Source organism: Egretta garzetta, unplaced genomic scaffold, assembly GCF_000687185.1.
Source record: "Egretta garzetta isolate BGI_Z169 unplaced genomic scaffold, ASM68718v1 scaffold25, whole genome shotgun sequence".
Classification (NCBI taxonomy): domain Eukaryota; kingdom Metazoa; phylum Chordata; class Aves; order Pelecaniformes; family Ardeidae; genus Egretta; species Egretta garzetta.
In genome coordinates this window covers 4,017,076-4,039,510 of record NW_009259800.1, presented here as the reverse complement: position 1 = coordinate 4,039,510, position 22,435 = coordinate 4,017,076, and the positions used below count along the sequence as shown (strand labels likewise).

Sequence of the window (22,435 nt, the reverse complement as noted above, 5' to 3'; positions counted from 1 at the left end):
CGGGGCTCCAGCCCTGGCCGGGGAGGCGAAGAGGTTTTGTTGGTTCGGGCCCCTCCTGCCGGCTGCCCCAGTCTGTGGCGAGCACGGTCGCGCTTCCCGAGGTTCCTGTTGGGTTCTAGACTGGTAGGTGCAAAGACAAGTCACGGAAAGAGGGTCTGGACAGTGACTCGGGCATGGGCAGACAGCCGCCTGTGTGCTTGCTTTCGCACTTAATTTTGCTGTTTCTTTCAAATACCTTAGATCTTCGGGAAGCCTAGTGGTCATGTGCATGACCAAAGCATGGGCTGTGCACTTGTCGAAGAGTAAGAAAGTTACCTCTTTTTTTACACTGCTTTCCACAGAATAATGAACAGCAGCTGTGAAACCTGCTGCTGCTCATAACAGAGTGAAGTGGGGCTGGATTTATTCACCATTCCTAGAGCAAGTGAAGAAATGGTTTGAGTTTTGGATCTTGCCTTTAACGTCGCAAAGCATCAAGTTCTTAGGGTGGATATCAAACACGTAGGGATTGCCTTCTTTTTGAAGAGGGCAATACCAAATATAGTTTTGTCAAAAGAGCTTTGGAATTCTTTACTTTCTGTAGTTGAAGGACTTGATACATTGAGTCTGAAAGAGTCTGGATTGCCTTTAGAAATGTGAATTAAAAGAGCTTCTAGGAATGCCTTGAAGAAAAATATTTTCCTCTTTATGTTCAACTTGCTGAACTTTTGCAAGCATTGAACTCTTATTTCAATTACTGATCTAAAGGGTCTAATCCAAAGTCAAAACAACTTTGCTTGTGGTGCCTCTTATTCTGAAACCCTGGGTTTTTACTATTTCTGTGAATCTAAACAGTACCTCTATCTTTCTAACAAGCTTCTAGGATTGTATTTCTTATGTCTTTCTCCTATAATCTGTCGCTTCTAATAAGGATGGCTTAATATCCAGCTGTTCTACAAAAGAAAGCTGTTTTCTCCAAATACTGTAATTATGCTTGCAGTTATAATCAATTTATCTAGGGACAATAGGTAGATAATACTTGTTTGAATGACTGTATTAATGAAGTTCTGCTCTTCATGCTTACGGGGTTAATATTACAAACATGTTAATGCATCCCGTATCAAATCTGGGGGTTTTTGCAGTGACTAACAAAAGTGCAGTCATTCTGATGTGTAGATACGTGCTTTGGATGGCAACTTCTTCCCATTGTTCCTTTATTTTTTGGATTGCATATGTTCTGCTACATGTCCTGTTTGTGGCTTATCTCTGCATTTGCAATTCTTTCTCTAAGAAATTTTCTTGTAGTAGGTTCTTGAGTCTTTTCTCCTGCTGCTATCACAAGCTTAAGATTAAAAAAAAAACAAACCCCTTTAAATCTTGCTGTGGTTGTCTCTTGTGCTAGGCCTGCTGTACAGATTACTTTTTCAAGACTTTTTTTGAAGCACAGTGACTGCTTCCTATAAACAATCTTTAATTTATGTGGCTTTCATTATCTCTTCTATTTGTATTACTAGTATCCTACCGCTGGAAGAGTGGTTAACTGCTGCTCTGCACACAGTTTACAACTGTGATAAGTGTTTTGCATACTTGTTTTAATAGCTGGATCAAGATACTGTAAATTCTTTATATTCACTCTCATTTTTGTGTTTGTGCTGTTGACCTACTCTGTCAGTCACCTGATAGCTGATGACATAAGTGACTGTGCAGTGTTCATGTTTGGATTGCTCATTAGCTTGATGCATATAGTGTGGTAACTCATGGCCTTTGACAGATCAGTAGATGTTGTTATGAATACTTAGAATTGGTAATTTTAGGCAAACTCTAAAAAGGGCTTGCTTTCCAGTGTAGCAGGAAGGTCTGGTCTCTTCTGCTCATGCCTATAATTTCTCTTAAAGGCAGTCTGAGGATTAAGAATGCAATTGGGTATTCTCTGTGTAGAATTTAGCTTTTATTATCTGACTGTGATTTTGGCAGCATCCATTAAGGCTATTCTGGTGGAGTGAGGGAGTATCTTAATTAGCTTTGATCAGGACACTAGTCAAAAAGGTCTTTGCCTAAAGGCATAATTTTGCTGAGCTTGAAAGAGAAGACGTGGATCCCTGAATAGGGTGGCAGCATCTTACTTGGTATTTGACTTAAATCTTGCAATACAGCAAGACTTTTGCAGAAAGCTGAAGTGCATATCTATTGCATGTTTATTGTTGGGCATAGCAAGTGCTTTCTAAGATGCCTTGTCACTTGCTGTATTGGAACTGACCACTGGAACTTCAGACAGCTAACTTTCTCTAATCCCATGCCTTTTTGCTGTAATTTTCTGCATGGATGTCTTAGAGTATACCTGGTATACTATAGAAAGTACTTGTTTCACACAGGACAACTGTTTGAATCTCCTCCTTAATTAGAAATGTGATGGAGTAGATGCCACTAGTGGATCAGAACTGCTTGTTGCGGTGTTGAATAGAACTTGAATTGAGCAGTTTCATAAAAAAGGGGGGCCTGTAGTGTAGCCAAGCATTTGCTGCTTTGTCTCTAGAATTGTTGAATAACAAGTTCATTTTGGCCTTGTTGTAAGCCTTGCTAATTGTTCTGCTTTTTTTCACTTACAGGTTGTGACTGTTTCTCTTCTGTCACTTGTGTGGAAAGTGCCACACACACTCCAGAACAACAACGGCTTTTGCTTGCATATTCCAGTGTTTCTTTTGTCAGCGAGTTCAGCAAAGTTGTAATTCTTCAAGTGCCAGCCCTGAGCTGAGTGAGGAGCCACCAGCAGAGATGGTAAAAATGACAAAATCAAAAACGTTCCAGGCTTACCTGCCAAACTGTCATCGAACCTACAGCTGTATCCACTGCAGAGCCCATCTAGCCAATCATGATGAATTGATCTCCAAGGCAAGTGGCTTGTTTAGAGACCTCATGAATTATTTCTTAACCAAAATGGTTATCACTGTATCGCTGCTCCCAGTAGATAAGGGATGCAAATTGGTGCATTCTTCAAAGTGTCTTCCCTGGGTTCACTCTTGGGTCATACATGTTGTGTACTGAGGACTGGATATATTCTGGAAACTTTTGAATGTGACATAAAGGCTGATCTAATGTATTCCCCATATTAACAACCTCTGTCTACTGTCAGGTAGGTACTATTTGTGAGCTGTCATATCTGAAAAGTCTGCTGAGGAAAAATGTCAGAACAAAACGTGGATCTCTGGGTAGGGAAATTATTCTTGTTATGGTTATTCAAGGTAAAGATTACTTTTGACTCTATTTGACTGAAGGTCACAAAACTGGCTGTTTCCAGAATATTCCACTGCTATTATGAAATCTGTAAGCACACTTACTTCTGCTGTGTACCAGTTCATAAGAAATATGATTAGCTAGGGATGTTCAAACTAGTTGGACTGTCTAAATTTAAGCTTAAAGGACGTGTGAATCCTTAAAACTGGCTAGGCCTGTCCTTCTTAGCTGTTGCTGGAAGAAACAAGATTTGTGATGCATGAAATGTATAGGAAAACTTGAAGTTTGGGATAAATACTTGACAGACTAGTTCATTGTTTGCTTCAGATAAGCTCCTGATGGATTTGGTCTTAATGGTGTCCTAGAGAAAACACTTCAGTTACTTTTCAAGACTCTGAATACAAATTGCTTTCTATATAGCTGTTTTGTCAAATAAAATTTTTAGTGGCAAACCCTTTATAACTAACTCTATCTTCTGCTTGTCTGTGTGTTCTGCAGCACTAAGTTGATGCTGCTTGTGAGTGCTGAAGAGACGGGAGGGTTGAGAATGCTACTGCTTCTGAATTGAGCTTTTTCTTGGATGAGAAGAAAGTATACCTACTTGCTTATCCCTTAGAGGGTTATCAGGAAATAATGGGTTTTCCCCATACAGTTTTTCTTGTGTTACTAATCTTTGACCTTTGTTTAGATCTCAAGGCAACTTTTTGACTCAAATACCAAAACTGGTGACAGTTCCTGGCAGTGTTACTTATTGATTGCTTACTTCTGCTCTACCTTTAGTTTTTTCCCCTAAACAATTCTTTTCTTCCCTTTCCCCAAACTAAGTACATGTATTGAGGCATGGAACTGCAAATGTGACACACTAAATGTGAAACAGTGAGCTAGCTACATACATAAAACTATGTGAAGAAATTAAGAGGGAGGACTTGTTTTATTTGCATTAAGCTGAAAAAAGTTCCTCACTTTCTTTATAGTGATTGATCTTGCATTTGTTTAAGGTCAGCAAAACAAAGAAATATCCCAATAGTAGTGTGAATCCATTTGAATTTCATTTGCTTCTGTGTTGATTTCAGAATTTGAGAATAAGGGGTCTTTTTGGTAAGACTGGATTCTAAACTACAAGCAATCACACCTTCATTATTCACTACATGTTCTGTGCCAAAAACTAGTGGGAGGGGTTACATCTTTCCTGAACTTCAGGTTATAGATGCCTACAGGAAGAATGAAACCTTGCTAGCAGTTGCCTACAGGAAGAACAAAACTTTGCTAGCTGTGTGTCTTGAAATGTATAAATTCATTGAAAATGCAATCCAAGCACACATACTTAATAGGAAGCTCTTATTTTAGTGGACTTAGATTTTTTTGCACGTTGACTAAATTGCCACAGTTACCACATGAGCCAGTTGTTCTCCAAGGTCTTGGGAGTTTTGGTCAACAGAATATTTTGGATATGTTCTTAAGCAAATCATGTGTTCATATTACAGCTTCATAAATAATTTAAAACATTAAAAAAATCAAATTTTCAATTCAAAGAACATGGAGAACTATAAAAATCTACCCAGTAAATACAGATAATTTGTTTGGGAGGGGTGTTAGATATGGATATAGATTCTGCTTTGCTTCTGGCTTCCATAATTTTCAGTGAAGAAATCTTAGAAAAGTTTCTGTACTTTCAGGTTGGCCATATGCTTATTTTACAGCTGATCAATATTATGTCAATTTAAGATTCCTTGACCATATTTTCTTGTCTAAATCTGTGATAATGAGAAATATGTTTAAATGAGGTGTATTTTTTTGTATGTTTGTGTAATAAAAAACATTTCTCATCTATTGTACTTGTATTTGGAACATAGCTTTAAAAAACTCACTCTCCTTTAAGCTTAACTTGTATATATTCCAATATTGGAGAAGTTCTGATGGAAACAAATGCAAAGGAATAGTTAGATACACTTGGAACATTAAAAATAAGTAGTGCTGTCCTGGGGAGAGGTGGGAAGAAATAAGATTTGATTGTTTTAACTTGTGTTTTTGGTTAACCTGGAAAATAAAAACTGAAGAAATATCTTAGACATAACTTAGAACTGTAAAAGGGCTAACAGATGAGTGTACTTTGGAACTGGTTTTATAGAAATCTTTTTTCTGAAGTTGTCTTAAAGTGCTTTCATTGATGCACATTATGGGCAATGAACTCAGGTTAATGAGAGAATTTTTATTTATACTAACAATATCTAGAATCCTACTTAGTGTATCTACCCACCTGCAGCAAAAATACTTACAATAACCTGAAGTCTAGCTGGACTGCTCAACCTGATTTACCCCCCGCCCTTACTTTGAAGGCCTAGTTAAAAGCTAACACTTTATTAGTACAGTGTATAACACTTTATTAATACAGTTTTGGGTTACAAATGGTTTCACTTTTTTCCAAATGTTTACTGTACAACCTCACTCCAGAACCCTAGCACCACAGACAATCTGGAGCAGAGAAAGGCAAACAGTATTTGGTATCTGGCTATAACTGCTTCGTTTGGGTGTCCCCCTGCCCTGCATTTCCTGGGTGCATGGTGATTGCTGCTTCCTTTTTCTGTGTGGTCAGGGAAATAGCCAAAATGAACAGTACATGCTTAATTTAAAGCAGCTACAGCTAGCTTTCTAATGTGCTTTGAGATATAAGCATTTGTTCTACCTGACACTATCATGTTACCAACTTCAAGATAAAATAAGCTATGCTATGAAACAAGTGGCATGTCTCTTAAATGTTGGTCTGTCATGGGAAAGCAGAGTGCTGCATGTTTCTGTCAATAATCCCTTTGATTCCTGTCCTCAGTATACCAGACTTCAGTACAGATTTGCAGTTCTGCTTTTGAGAACTGTTGATGCCAATCATCTGACAAGGATGGTCGCATACACAAATCGCCTTTTCATTTTATTTCTCTTCTTTTTGAGCAGCAGGATCTCTTTCTTGCCTTAGAGTTAATAATGAAGCTCTTTTTTTTTTTTTCTTTTGCCCTTGCTGGTGATAAAATGGCAACAGTGTTGGCAATGGCTTAGAAGTAAGCATGCAGACTAGTAAGAATAAAAATGTGCTACCTGCACAAGTGAATTTATCTATTGTTTTAGTTTTCTTTGCAACTGTGAAAGCACTGGTGTTGAAATCAGCTTGGATGTTGGTGATCAGAGCATAGATTTCTAAGTATTTTTACTCTATATAATCTTGTGGTTTTGGTATCTAGGGAGGAACTTGGGGAAAGGGGAGAAATAGGAAGACGACTGGTTGAGAATAGGAGTCCCAAATGAGTTCATCACCAGTAGAGATGTTGACAAACATTAGTCTGTAAGCTGAACACATGCACACCTGTATGAGCAGTTGCCATAATAAATTACAACTTCAGTTATCTTGTGGAAATCACTGATTTGAAGGATACATAAGAGAACTAAAAAACTGTAGATGACTTAATTCAAATAAGTTTAATTTTGAAGTACTGTTAGGTATGTCTTGGACACTACTGATTTGCATTAACAAGTCTGCAAGTATTGGGTTTTCTCTTTCTTTGAAGGCTTCAAAGTGAATGTTAAGCATGTTTTTGAAAATACTACTAGGGATATACCAGTCTTCACTACATTAAAGGGGTGTTCAGAGGGAGACAAGGGTGACGGGGGGAGAACTTGCAGCTTTTTTATTTCTTTAAAGAAGCAAATGGATATTTTTAGAATCATATCCTACTTATGACTACAGGCACAGAAGAGAAGTAACCTCTATCTGCAAGCAACCACAGGCCTTAATAAAGTGCAAGGCAAAAAATTGATGCCATAGGAGGCACTTGTTGGATTTAAAATGTTCAAATAGCACATACTAAGCAATCAAACAGTATATATTAATAATAATAATGATCTTAAAACTCACAACAATTTAAAAAATTAACATAATTAAGTTTTGAGGGAAAACTACAGGACTCTTTGAAGTCCAGGGAAGGTTGCCACTTGTGTGGTCTGTACAAAATGTTACATGTATGCTGCTCTTAAAGTGGTTCTGAAATAAGTTTTGTGAAAGGCTTAACTGAAAGAGCTTTATTCTGATGTCCAGTGATTATTAGCAGTAGTTAATTTTATAGGAGTCAAGTGTTGCTTGAAGAGCCTAAGTTCCAAAGCGCTTGAGAATGGCTTATACCCATTAAGTTCTAGTAATTGTTTAGAAATTCAGTCAAGGTCCAACAAATTACAAAGAAATACAAATACCTAATAGAAATCTTGGAACCTAGTGTATGTATTGCAAAGGATAATGCTTTGTTACTCAAAGTTGACCTGCTTGGAAGACTGTTGAATCATCTTACAGTGTGCCTTAATGCTGGGGATTGAAGAAAATCTGGATTAGTCTGTGTAGATACCTGTATAAATACTGTCACTTTCTTCTGTCTTGTTCATTGCAAAGCATATCTGACCAGAGGGGGGGAAAAGTCATATGAAGTCACAGGCAAGACTAGATGTGTCAATATTTTCAAGAGCAAGTTCTGCATAAAGGTATATCACTGCCTTTGACTTCACTGGGAAATTTTGCACCTCATGGGTAGAAGAACAATCTTGCTTAAACTTAGTTCTCCGAGGCATTCAGTATGTCTGCTGTTATGTTATTGATGACAAGGAAAAGTCTTCAGCTTAAATAGATGCCAGACCATTTTTAGCCTTGCTTTGCAGTCTGTGTTTTTGTCCTCCACTGTTTAACTGCTGAGTTCAAGAGGAATTTTAAGTGTTTATTGTCTTTAAGTAAATGTGCTGTTCTTAGCTTGATTGAGATTGGTAATCCCCCTTTGCTTATGATACAAGGAGTACTTGGAAAGATAGTTGGGCCTCTTCTATACTTGAAGGCCATTTTTGTTCCCTGCTGGAAAAGTTGAGAATGGGCCTAATTTCAAAAATATCCCGGTGATATTTTTTTATTCTCTGAGGCATCTAGGTTTTTTGGGGTTCTGTTGGTGTTTTTTTTTTCTCTTGGGGGAAGAATCTAGTTTTCTGAAGAGAAGGAATCTTTGGAAAACATTCAAGAATAGATTTGAAGGCTTAAAGGAGCTGGAAAGTGTGCAAGGGAAGTGTTCTACTGTATGGGTGTTCTGACATAATTATTTCTGAAATACATTCAAGTTGCTGTACAACTCAAGATAACTTGTCCTCCCTGACAAAGTCTTCACTTTGGGAAATATATTTGCCAAATCTGCAGGGATGCAGTTTTGGGGGTGGAATTTTTTAAGGTTATTCTCTACATGCTGAACTTTATAACTTGCTTTATTAAAATCAGTAAATAATTGAATGAAAAACTACTTTGAAAAAATTTTTTTAATACTTACCATAGAGTCTTCTGGAATTTGCCTAGTAAGCAGCTGAGCAGCATTATCTTGAGTTGGATCTGAAGGAAATATCAAATAGAATAAATCTTTTTTTTCTGATAAATTTTTTTGTCTGTATCTTATGTTGAACTCAATTTTCTGAATTTATTTTGCAAATCTTGGAAGTGACAGGATAGCCGTACAGTCTCTGATGTGTCTTACTGAGAAGATAGTTTCAGCCATCAGAGTACTTGTATGTGTTTCTGGTTAACCTTAAGAATACTGCCGTTAAGAATACTGTCTTCTGAATTACTCAGTAATATTTCTTTGAATTGCCTGTTTGTTCAAAAAACTAATTCAGGTTGATCTATCTTAGCATGTAAAGTGAACTCTGGCAAATGAAAGGAAACTCAAGAAAATGAAACAAACAAAAAAAACCCCTATGGAATTCTTTCATTTTCATTCTTTAAAATTATTTTTCTGTGTTATGAGTAGCTTGCAAGCTGTGCTTAAGGAAGATACTTAATGCCATTCTGGCTTGCTTATAATAATGCCTGCCATACCTTTAACACATGCTAAGATGGCAGCTTCTCTGGATGTTTTCTGTGGAGCATGATCTATAGCTACAAAGTCTTAATCCCATCTGTGGGGAATAATTAATTACATAAACTTTTTCGTAGCTTCCCTTCCCCCACCCATGCCCTTAGGTATGCCTTAGGGCAGCAAATACATGTTCTGCTTAACTGATGCTTCCTTTTCTCCTGGGTAAAACAGCTAATCCTGGTGTTAAAGGTAATGACGGGTTTAACTTAGAAGCCTAGATCATATCTTAATTCTGCAGGTATGTACTAGTGTGTAAGTGAAACATTTACACAGCTTATTTAGTATAAAATGTATTGATGATAGGTCTGTCAGATGACTTGAAAGATCATAATAGCAAGCTATTGTTGCAGTTGACCTTAGTATAGTTCCTAAGCACAGTTAAACAGTTTTGCTTACACTATCAGACATTCTAGGTACTTTCAACTGTGCTGAAACAAGAAGTAGTTATGGATATTGTAGATATTCCTTTAGGTATGGACAGGTAGTCAAAAATCTGGATTTTCTAGGGAAAAAGTTAACTCATAAATCAGTGCAAATTATTAATTGAGGACCATCAAAAAGCAGACTTAAAGTGAGTTTGTTTTAACTTTGAACATTAGTTCAACTGATGAATTGCCCAGCTTCTAAGTAAAAATCCTGGTTGACGTGAGTCATTATTGATGACAGTGGGTCACGCTCGCCGCCATCTCCTAATTCCTCTCTACTGGGTAAGACATACTGAAGACTCAGTTTTAATAGAATGTTCTGGTTTAGTTATGATTTATGTATAGTGCTAGCAGTCTTGGAAGGGCTGAACAAATCTTGCAAAGTAGAAGTCTGCATTTGCATAGGTGATGTTTATTCTTCAGAAAAGCAGTTTGTCTGGAGACTGGTTTGAACAGCCATGCCTGTTAGTCCTTGACACTGCTGTTTAAAATATTCTCTTCTCTTTCATTTCCTTTGAGGAGTTGACACACAAAGCGTTTAACCTGTCAGTCTTTTAAAATTCCTATCAGTATAACTGAATCATACAGTGCAGAGTGTGAGAAAAGTAGTGCTGGTAAAAACAACTGTTTGTTCAGTATTAATTTTGTTCTGGTTATGTAAAATACTCTGTTTATAGCCAAGTTACAAGCTTAGCAAACAGTTCAAAATGAGTTGTCCTCATTACGTTTCTAGTAATAGGATGCATCAAGCAGTAGAGCTCTGACAATCTTTCTTATACCTGTTAATAGGTGGACCCTACATGCAAATCAGTCTTCTGTGGTCAAGAGAATGCATGTGACAGATGTGTACCTTTTTGTGTTTGTTATTTGAATACAGGTTTTTTTGAAAAAAAAAAATCCTCTCAGCTATTCATGTGAATAAGAAACTGACTGCCAAGCTCTGACAAGTTAAGAAATTCATAAGAAAAATGAAAACGCATGGGAATTTAAAAATAGATATCTTTACAGTGCTTTTACTTCAGTCAGCGTGTAAGAGTTCCACATGGATGGATTGCAGACCATTAAATGCTCAACGACACACTGATGTTGTAGTTTGACACTGGTTTTTAAAGGAAAATCTGAGTTGCCTAGACCCAGGTTCTGTATTCCAGAACACAGTAACACAAGTTGCTACAGGTTGCTGTCGAGTTATCTGTCAGTGATGTAAACATGGAGGAACTTGCTCTTCCCGGCTGGGCAAAGAAACAATTGTTCTGTGGCATGTAAATATAATATTGAGCCTCTAAACATGTATGTAGGTGAGAGAGATGAATCAGCTGAACTCTGCTAACAGGAAGCTAGAGAAGGTGGGAATGAAGGAGTTTTTCATGGTGGGATATTTGTGAACAGATTTCCTCTCTAAAACCACTGTCACAGGAAGAGGTTCTGTTTTGTGTTGCTTCTCCCTATACTCTACCCTGACAATCCCAAAAATTAGAAGGTAATGAAGGTGGCTGTTTCTGAGGGGAAAAAGCCCTGGGAGATTACAGCATAGTTAGGGCAACGAAGGAAAGGGTGCAAGAAAAGAAAAGTCACCTTTAAAAATACATCAAGAAAAAAGAAAAACTAAAGCAGTACTTTCCAACCTGCAGTTTGTATTTAATTTGGCTAGGAATTTTTTTAAGCTTATGAAACAAGAGAGGGGAAGGGCTTCTTTTTCTGCTTTTCCTGGCATCCTGTTACCACCTTCTGCTTAATTTTGAGAAATGCAGGGTCAAAGGAGAGCTTTTATTAGGTGATATTAAGTCAAGACTAAACATAAACTTGGCAGAAATAATTGCAAAAAGTAGTTCAAAAGGTCTCCTGACTGTTGATTTGTTCTTGAGTCTTTTTCTTTCCCAGCTAGCTGGGGAACTTCAAGTATGGCATGTAAGTAGTTCAAAAAGTGGTTGTGTAGGACCAGACGACTTCCCCCCCTATTAATTTGTATGCGATTGGCATGTGTAATTACATGTAAATAGAGAAACTAGCACATGATTAATTTAACGGGAGAGAGTATTTCTTGGTGCAGTTTGAAAGAAGATTTGTGAATTATAATTCACGACAGTTTTTAAAGCAAGGAGAAATGGCTGCAACTTTGTTAATTTAAGAATTTTTACAGTAGCTTAACCAAAAATAATGGTCATGGCTTTGAAGGTTCTTTTTTTTTAGTTTTGGGTACATGGAACAAGGAAGTTTTAGCTTAAGTTTACTACTTAATGAATAAGAGGACCTTTAAAGTGTTTATTTGGCTTTTTCTTAAATTTTGGGGTTGCACAGCTGTAGTTGTCCCTCAATTCATGTGTAGTTGACTCAGGCTAGTTATTTGTTAATGGGCAGTTTTTGAGAGTATATACACAAATAGTTTTTGTCTTCATCTGCAGTAAGCATTCTCTGCTTTGTCACTGATTGAGAGACACTGGCTCTAATTTAGAGAGCACTGCTTATTCTATAGAAACTACAGACTAGGTAGTGTACTGTTCTGCCAGTTTTGTGATGGCAGTTTTAAGTATCTCAGGAGGACCAAACTAGTGATGGGGTTTTTTGTTTGCTTGTTTTAATGGTCAGTGTAAGGATTACTTCTGACGGAGCTGTTCAGACTCTCTACTCTGAGTCTATCCTTTCAGGGTCAGTCCTACCTCAAGTTTTAGCTTTCACTGTACCGCATAGCCTATTTTTTTTTTTTCCCTTGCCTTGTGAAAAGTAAGACTTGCAGTTCTGGCTAATGGAGGGAGTACCTTTTCTTTTGTCTTTGCTAGAGATGAAGAAATATGTTCTGTCCCCCAAAATCTCCATTTAATAATTCTTTGGTTGCTAAAATAATACTAAAAAGAGTAGTAAAAGGCTGTATGTAACTACACTGCCACCATTGCTACTTACAGTAGTCCAGAGTCATGGATTTCTTTTCACATTCTTTGTTGCGGTATATAATCTGATCAATGTCGATCAAAGTGTTCATTTATACACATTTCTCTGTTACATCTTGCAAACTGTTCTGAGCAAGTAGTTAAGATATAACAGTTATTGTTGTTGTGTTGCTAATCGTTAGACTGGCAAAATACCTATTTTCATGTCAAATGACTTCTAATTATAAAACTTAATACATGTCAGCAGAAGAATCCATTGCAGAAAGGTCCTTCTGCCTATGGTTCCATACCTGTTGTTACTAAAACCATTAAAAAAATAACCAAGGTGAGATTTTCCTTCCAAAAACCTTCCGTGTTGGTTAATGTAGGTTTCAGAAAAGTTGGTCTTTGACCTTCCATACTAGAACAGTAAGGATTCTTAAAAACAATTCTACTTTTTCTTCAGCACAGATAAAATCATTAATTTTCTTTGAAAGTAGGTTAGGGAAGGGAAATTCTGGAAAAAAATAAAGGCAGTTTAGGGATTTTGTAAAATGCAATTCAGTATGAAAGAGAAAAAAGGAAAACTCCATTTTGGTGTGATCTTCTTTGAATGGGAAATAACAGCTATGTCTAAATTATCAAGTAAATCAATACAGAAGGAACAAATAAACAGATGAAAGCAGTGATGTGTCTTACATCTTGAATGTTTTACCTATGGCTGGATCTAGTCTGCTCACAAGTTTTGCCAGGATGTTTGTAGCTCAGGGCTGTCTGATCATAGGTTCAGGCCTTTATATCTTCATTAGCGTTTGTAGAGTGTACGGTAGAAGAGCTTCTGCTTTAGTTCAGTACAAAAGGAACAAAGATGTGGTTCACAGGCACTGAAACAGCTCTGCAAGTCAAACCAACCCCCAGTAAGTGTGGTTGATTAAGGGTTTTACTTCAAAACTGTGCTACTGCCCTGAACTAAAACATTATTTTAGATCCAGCCAAGAAAGTCTAACAGTCATCTTTTGTCTGTAATCTGTCAGGAATGTGAGAAATTTGAAAGCATATGACTGTGCTTAGGCATTGATGATAACAGTTGTTTTATTAAAGTAAAGCTGAGCTTACAAAATTATCAGATGCATTTCCTGAATACAGTTTGGTTTTATGATTGGTCCAGAATTTCACTGGTCTTACATCAAATGATGCAGTGAAATTGAAATAAATCATCTTTTGGGTGCAGCGGGAGAGGAGAGAGATGGAAATAACTCTCTTTGAGTTAAAAGCTGATCAGGCTTTCCTATAGAGAATTAGTATAAACTTAAAGTAATTAGTTTATATCTGTACTGTGCTTACTAGTACACCCTTCTGGAACTACTTTTTTGTTTGGTGGGTGGTTTTGTGGGTTTTAACAACTGCAATTTTTCTTTTTTATGCAGTCCTTCCAGGGAAGCCAGGGACGAGCCTACCTCTTTAATTCTGTGTAAGTATGTTGTTATGGTTATGTACACTACCTACAGAGTAAATTTTTTTTGTACGCTTCATAAGGGGAAAACAGTAGGAATTAGTGTAGCTGCACTTTGCCCTGTTCTTTTTAACATTGTCTTTACTCACCAGCAGCAATTATTACAGAGCTACTGAGCTCATTCGTACATATCCCTATGCACAAACTAGTTTATCTTGTATTTTAAGTAATTCAGCTAATAGCTGAAAGTTTAGGAGGGTGTTAATGTGAAATTCTTTTTGTGTATGTAATGGTAACTGCCTTGAGTAAGAGTTGCCATTCTGAGATATTCCAGAAATCAAAATACATTGTGTGACTGTAAATTTGCTTTAGACAACTCTGCCGTATTCTAAAGAAGAATTTTCCAGTGTGATAGTTAGATACATTTACAGGTTAATGTTCCAGTAAACTCGGTACATCTTAAATGACCTTGAATATTGTGAATGTGCTGGAGGCAAAAGGTCTCTGTGATCTTATCAAGCCCAATATTTGCAATTTTAGGCACGTCCTACCCATGATATAAGGCTCTTTGAATTTGCTAATGGATGTATTTTAAGTTTCTAATATGCAGGATTGCATTTTTGTCTTTATTTTTCAGCAGTTTATTGCGTTGCAGCGTTTTGGAAAAAAGAAATGCAGTTAAGTGTCTTAGTCTATTTTAGCCCAGGATAATGGAACTATAACTGCAAAGGATTTGATTGCAGATCCTTGAAATTCTTTTTATACGTAGTCATTCAGTGGTGACTTGGGACTTCCAGTATAATTGTGGCAATAAGAACCTGGTAATACAACAGCAAAAATGGCAAAATTTTGCTGTTGTATAACACTGCCTAAAGACTGTTTAGTCTTGCCTGATGTTTTCTGCATAGACTCTTACTCCTGAGAAAGCTACCTTAATGCAGTACTTCATGGGATGTTTTGTTTTTATATTGCTGTTCATTCATAATGGCTTAGTCTGCTGATCTGTAGCAAAGAAACATTTATCAGGCTTTTTCCTTGCTGCTATTTTGGAGTTGGTTCTAAATTCAGCTCTTGGTGCTGATTTACTGCTACAGACTTCCATTATAGAGGTCTCAAATAGTTTTTGAAGAAAAGCACTAAACTGTAGAGGTGTCCAGTTACTGCTTACTGTTCTGTTCTCTGGAAGTTCAACTACTTAGCCTGTCTTTGTTGATGGGAGTAAGTGGGCATCACCAACAGTTTGCTCTTTAGACTGGCCACTTGAAAAACAAAAAGCAAAATCCTTTTTTCTTCCTGTCCTTAGCTCAGTGTAACAGAGGAAGTTACTTTTACGTCACTGAATAAGTTAGGCACTTTTTAAACTATTTCTGTCCTCTGGAGAAAAAGTGGGTAACAGGTAAGAAAAGAAACTCTTGTGCAGTTAACAGAATTTCTCCCCTCTTCTTTTTTTTTTTCAGGGTAAATGTGGGCTGTGGTCCAGCAGAGGAGCGAGTTCTTCTGACAGGTTTACATGCTGTAGCGGATATCTATTGTGAAAACTGTAAAACCACTCTTGGATGGAAATATGTAAGTAACATACTTAAGTCTTCAATAAATGTTTATATGTTGAAGCACAGATACTTGAGTAGGCCATTGAGTAGCACCTATACTGATGGTTTAGCTGAGTTAGTTCTAGTGCTTTTGTATATATCAGACTGTAATGTAGTTTTGCTTCCTTAAAATCTATTGGGATGTTGTAGTAGATAATTTTATTCTGGACTACAAAACAAGCACGAGCTATAGGTGCTATTGTAGCTATCTAAAACTTATATCTTTCTGCAAGATTACCAACCACATACACTAAACTGGATGGAAGAAATTGTCAAAGTGGGCCTTTGGTTACAAAAGTTGGTTCATACAGCAAAAATATAAATTATGATAAATGGTATTGAGCATGTTTACCCTGCTTACAACTAATGTAAACTTGATTGTTTGAAAAGTTATCTGTGCACTTGCACAGTTACCTGTAACGCTTGCAGCTGTGTTGCAAGTCTGATGTTTTGAAAATGTTAGATTCTGGGTGTTGCATGTCAGATTTTCATTGGTTCAGTATAGCTTCAGATCTTGTAAAAAGAAGTTGTCCTATGCACTCCTGATGATGATGAATATAGAGGAGAGGTTTTGAAAAGGTTCCCTGTTCCCATTCTTTGCTTCTGGGAACGAAACTGAACATATGTAACATGCCATTTCCTAACCTTCGCTTAAAAAAAGCAGTAAAATTCCCTAAGCACTGAGAGAACATGGGAAGTTCTAAAGCAAGATCTCTTGTGCAGTGGACCTGCTGATTCTGCTTATGTTTACTCCTATTTCCTTCCCAACCCTCTTAATCCTTTCTTTCTTCCCTCCTGCCCTTGATTTGGTGTAACTGATACGGGATGTTAACTGGAACGTCTCCTGGTTTGTATTTTTAATGCAAGTTTGATGTTTAAAATACTTAATTTCCCCAGCTTAATTCAGTGTCTTGATTATTCTTCTTTGCAGGAACATGCTTTTGAGAGCAGTCAGAAATACAAAGAAGGAAAATTTATCATTGAACTTGCCCACATGATAAAAGACAATGGCTGGGAGTGAATCATAACCTTTTTCCTTCTGTTTGGACAATATTCTGTGGAACATGCTTTACAAAGACTAACGCAAAGTAAAGGAAGAGCTTGGCTAGAGTGGCCCTGAGAATATCACTGAACTCTGAAACCTCACAAATGAGTAGTGTAGTGTAAGTGGCTATTTCAGGCCATGTTTGCCTTTTCTCCTTGTGTAAGTTCCCTCTTTTTGTACGTGTATTATTGTGTGAACAGTTGTTTTGGAACATTTTGGATGACCTTTTTCTAAACTCTCTCAAACTAGAGAAACAGTTCACTAATTGAAAACGGATTTTACTGGTTAGCATCTATCTCTGACCTATGCCTTTAATGCTACCTTCTGCTGTGCATGCTTCTTGCCTAAACACCTACACTCCAGTCCTGTAGAAGTTCTATATCTGAGCAGTCCGAAAGAATGTATGGGATGGGGTGCTTTTTTATATGTAGCAATTTCTGATGTGTTTGGCAGTGAAGAGGATGCAGTATTGTAGTTATTAATTTCTTTTTTAAATTTGAGTGTACCACAACCTATGTACATCTTGTAGGTGAATTGGTTAAAGGTACAGTGCTCACTTTAAAAAATATTTCAATTGCACTGACTGAAGTTAGCAGGTCTCCAGTTGTTAGGAAAGGTTATGCTAGAGGTTTGGTATCTTACTGAAATACCTTAGAAGGATTTTAAATCAATAATGCTATAGAATATGTTCATTTAAGACCAACATATTCCCTAAGGAGTTTGCTGGATAAGAAATTTATAAAACTATATCTTGCAAGATTAAAAAGGCAGAAAAATATATGCATCTTCTATTTTGGAAAAAAAAAATTAGTCGGTGTATTAAAAAAAAGTTTTGGTACTGTACCTTTGCCAGTAATAGGGACTTGTGCATCAGTGAAGTTTTATGGCTGGTTCCATGTAACTGTATAGTCCTAATGCACTGGACAAAGAGGTTGATATCAAGGAAACTTGTTGGAAGTATTCTGCTTCTGCTACATTTGAACAAAAATATTTATTTTTGTGAGAAATGGCCAGAGCCTATGACATGAAAATGAATATAGTACCTGTAGGAAAAAGAGGGGTAATAAGAGGGAAGGGAACTTTGACTCAGTTTTTCATAAAATAACAAGATAGTTTTTAAAACTTGGGGGTGGGGAAAGGGTTTCTTGGTTTGCTGGCTAAATCATCCCCAAGTACCTTTTTATAATAAAAGTTTATATGAAACTCGCCTTCTCTCTTGTTCTCAGGCTATTTCTTAAATGGAATGAGTTAATGAGAGAAACTTCTGAAAGTATGCACAATATTCGCTGTTGGTATCTGTGCATGCACATTCTAAGCAACTATGAAATAAACGCTCTACGTAAATTTGCTAACTTTATTTTCAAATTAAACAGTCTCTGAAGACTTTTTGTATTTTAAACCTTTTAATGCTTGAGGACAAAATGTTTGGAAAAAACCCTTTAACACTACATAAGTACTATAATTGAACAAAATGGAAGCCTTGCAATACAAAATCATTTTCTCTCAATAACAATTCTAATATGGCACCTGCAGAATTAGTCATAGGTGCTGTTGCTGCTGTTATGTTTTTGGGAATCTCTGATAGGCTTTCTGAACTCTGCTGCACTTTAGAAATTTTGTCATACATGAAAAATTATGCCAATGGGTAGGGGCAATAGAAATCTTTAAAACCAGCTTTCCAGCATCTTTGTGGAGAGGAAGAGAGAGAAGAGAATTTGCCCATGTGTACGCATTCTCTGTGATGCAGGCTGGCTAAACTGCATTCAAGATGTTGTAGTGATCTATACCTATGAATTAAAAATGTAAGAAGTAGAGAAGTAGTTAAAGCCGTTGGGTTGACCTGAGATGGTACAGTCATGTTCAATCTGGATTTTGTGGCTTACACATTACTACTTCATCTTCACATCATCAGGCTTCAAAGTCTCCTTTTTAACAATGTCATTGATGCAAGATGGGCTTTGCTGTTGCCTGTCTCTTGATCTTTTTGACCTGGAATTCTTGGGATTTTGTTTTCCTCCGTTGTAATGTATGTTGCCAGCAAAGAAGGCACTAAAACTTCTATCAGAAAAAAGTTTGTGTTGGCTTCAAAGTCCAGTTGCAATGTTGATACTTGTGGACATGCTTATGTGAAGTTTGTGTCTCTTTGGGCTTTTCTTATTTCCTGGCTACAGACTTGTTGAAGCAGTACACTGGACTGAAGACAAAAGTAATGGCTGCTTTTCAGTAGAGAGCTGAAATTAAAGAAAATATGTAAAGTATTACAGATTTTTCTCTCTAAATTGGGGGTTTGGCTATCTCTTGTTAGTAAGTGAATGCTGTCTGTAACACAGCTGATTCTTACTTAGAAATTCAACCTCTTTTTTCAGTGCATTATTTATATTTCGAACTGGACATTTTCACCAAAACCTTAATTAACTTTGATGCCAAAGGTTGGGACTTCATCAAGTGCTTAGCACGTAGAGCTTCAGACTACTGGCATAAAGAGTTAATGGTCTATAAGTTTATGGCTTTTAGGAGAACCAAACAAAGCAATATTCTTTTTGGTCTTTTAAGAGTGGACGCTTAGAAGGAGTAAAGAGTAGAACTCATACAGAATTGCTATTTTGTGCTGCCTTGTAACAATTCTTGAGGCTCATTCTATTGAGGGAATATGTGAATTTTCTTCCTGTGTTGCTTGGCAGCATCAATGATTATTTTCTCCCCTTGTAAAGATGTAGAGAGTTCTTGTTATTGGTTTTGGTGAAAGTAGAATCCAGATAGCAATGGCTGCTGGCTGATGTGAAGAGGTCAGTCTGGTCACTGAACCCTCCAGCAGTCATTTGAAAGAAAAATAAACTTACTTGAAAAAAAATTTTACTAAAGCATTTTCCCTCTAACCAATTTTTGTAATATATTAAAGGTTATATTTAAAGTTTGTATGTGTTTGCTCTGGGCAAGTTTACTTCCCCTCCAACTTGAGCACTTTTGTTACTTGTACTGGTTATTTTTATTGTTGGTCTTAACATTTATTTTGTATTTTGTTTTTTATAAACTGTAACAAAAAGCTTTTGTGAACCTTTGTTTCTTGCTGGCTCTTTCTTGGACCAAATGAACTGACTATGAGCTGGCTTAGAAGAAATGTTCATTGGGATGCATAGGAATTTGCTAGCAAAAATGTACATGTATTGAAAGGGTTTTTTTCCTCTGAATCTCTAAAGCCACGCCTGTGCTAAAGTAATTAATCATAATTTGATGTGACTTTAGTAATAATCTGACCATGCATTCTCTGTCTAGGTCCAAAGTAATGGCTGTAACAATGGTGTTCCAGGAATCTGCCTCCAAACACTAGAGTTATTCTTTGGCTGGTCACTCTACCTTTTTGATTAATAAAAGGCAATGCTGCCATCTATAAAAATTCTGTTAAGTTGCAAACTTGCTGTGAAATAAGCTGCAGAATTTGGTGAGGGATTGCTGACACATCAGCCTAGCCACTCTTGCTGTATACTTTTAGCAATCTAGTAATGTCAGTTTTATCTGCCAGTAAAAAAGGCCAGAATATGAATTTCCCTCGTTCATTGTAAGCTGTACCATGACAAACTGCATTAACAACAGTTTGTTATAATTCCATCTTGATTTCCCACCAGTAAGGCCTGGTATAATGGCCAGTCTGAGTGGTAAGCCCTTGTGTGCTTGCAGTCTTTCGCAATCCATGGGGAGAGGAGGGGGAATACAGTTTATGAAACGTCTTTGAATTAAAATTTGGCCTCAGAGGTTCTGACAAATAAATCCTCACTGTGCCCATAAGCAACTGGTCATCTGTATTTCTTAGTGGTGTATCAAGTTAGTGCAAGAGTTGATGAATGCTGTGTACCTTTTTTGGTGGACTTGTGCTTCCCTCTGGATAATGCTTGTAGAGCTTTTTCTGCACGCTCATCTCAGCAGTCAGATTGCAACGGTAGTGACCTACAGTCTCACAGACCAAATTTCAAACATCTCCATTCTTTGACAATGGCGATGAGTGGAAGAAGCTGTCAAATTATTAAACTTTTTGGACACTTTATTGTACTTCATTGAGACTCATGTTAAGCCAACCAGCAGTTGGCTTACTGCACTTACTGCAAAAGGAACAGACACTTCAGAGGTTTCTTTTAAAAGGACTGTTACAGATGGTTTAAGGCCTAAAGCATGAGTCATAAATGGCAGTTGAGTTGTGCCTCATTGTTTCTTAAACTCTATACAATGCTTTCTTTTACAGGTGACATGGCTGTGTTGCTGTTTTGTCCTAGCAATACTGTACATCAGTTGTTGTTTCACTATATTGTATCTACTTGAGGTATCACAATAAAAGCTTTCAATTGTTTTGTTGAGTTACTTGGTGGTTTTGTGCTATCTCTTCTTGCTAATTAAATTCTCGTTCTTTGTTCTCCGGTAAGGCCGGAGAGAAAAGCCAGTGCTTTTAGTTGCTCTTAAAAACTTCTAAACATGGGTTGTGTTTTGTAAGACTGCCACTAAACCATTTGGGTTTTTCCTTTCACTAATCTTTCCAAAACATAGCAAGTTGTGTTGCTACTTTGGGCTTTTGCCCATCTTGAGCTAATCATGGAACCTCGGCAAAGCGCTTTCAAAAAGAGTCAGTCTGTGCACACCCCAAAATTGACTTTCAGAGAAATTGTATGAGCTGTGGGTGTGCTTTCTGTTGCATTATCTTGGTCATCCGTAGACCAGAGGAACACTCTGAGCCCAGGCACTCAGATCTGTTATTTCTGCTTTGGTTGGGAAGAACTTCTGCAGTTCCTCTAATAAGATTAAGGGTCTTCTCATGTGTTAGTGGAGTTAAAGTCCCCGCTGTGAGTCAGTAACAGGGATGTGATGAAGATTGGTTTTCTCCATCCAAGAGCCCAGGTTGTAGCGGGCTTCATACTGACTCCAATTTATTCCATCTGTGTATTTGCAGGAGGCAGTGTGCTGCGTGGGTTAACTGTGAAGTGCTCCAGCCACCATTCAAATATAAACTTTCCCCTAAAGATCATGCCAGTACCTCACTGGCTGCTGTAGCAGCAGGCGTGACAGGCTCTCATTCTCCAGTGGAAAATCTCCGTGCAAAACAGCAACTTTGGATAAGACGGGATGATCAAGTAGGAGGGAGGTGATTTCGGCGATAGGCTGGCTGCTTTCCTCCTGCAGCCCCGGTATGTGTTTTGTTCCTTTACAGTGAGGGGAACATTGGCTCATGTTCAGTCTGGCATCCCCTGTAACCCCCAGGTCCTCCTCACTTTGAAAGTCCAGTCTGTGGCACTCTCTGATGGTTTGGTAAATTGTTAGGCCAAGCGATGTTTTCTCCTGGAGATTAGGCTGAAGATGATCATAATGATCTTAGTGCTTGTGATTACAAGAGCAAAGGTAAACTGGGACTTTATTATGAAAGACTGCGTATTAGAAACACTTCATATTATTAATTTGAAAGACTTCAACCAATACATCAGTTTAAAAAAATCCCCCCAAAAAGCTTTGTTTACTGGTAGTAAAAATATCCTTTAAAATATCTTCAAACTATAGCAAGGTACTATTGTGGTGATTTGGTTTACTCTTCTATGTAATAACAGGTGTAGGATTATCCTTAATCACATTAAACCATGTGAAATAAGTAATTTTCAAGGAAGTACTAAATATCAGGCTTGCTTGCTAGTACAAGATGTAGACGTGTGTTAGGTAATAAAGTGTTCATGAAATTTTCCTGGAAATTCTCCGAACTCCAAGGTAGGCTAAATTAAATCATTGTGATCATTCTATTATTTTTAGTATGAAAAGCTGGTAGGGTACATAGAATTCAGATACAAAGCATCAGTTGTTTGCATTTGAACATGTTGAGTGAAGTAGGAAACTGGTAGCAAGGACTCATGTGGGATGGGGGGGGTGGTTTTTATTTGGTTTAGTTAAATGTTCAATTACTGC

General features: G+C 37.3%; 1 protein-coding gene across 1 annotated transcript; it reads left to right on the top strand.

The window, feature by feature from the left end:
- Window positions 1-23: 23 nt before the first annotated feature.
- YPEL1 (yippee like 1) lies at window positions 24-20,850 on the top strand. Its single transcript, XM_009639866.2, has 5 exons — window positions 24-123; window positions 2,586-2,868; window positions 13,845-13,888; window positions 15,328-15,436; window positions 16,391-20,850. The coding sequence occupies exons 2-5, from the start codon at window positions 2,752-2,754 to the stop codon at window positions 16,478-16,480; spliced, it is 360 nt and encodes a 119-aa protein (XP_009638161.1). The 5' UTR covers window positions 24-123; window positions 2,586-2,751; the 3' UTR covers window positions 16,481-20,850.
- The last annotated feature ends 1,585 nt before the right edge of the window (window positions 20,851-22,435 follow it).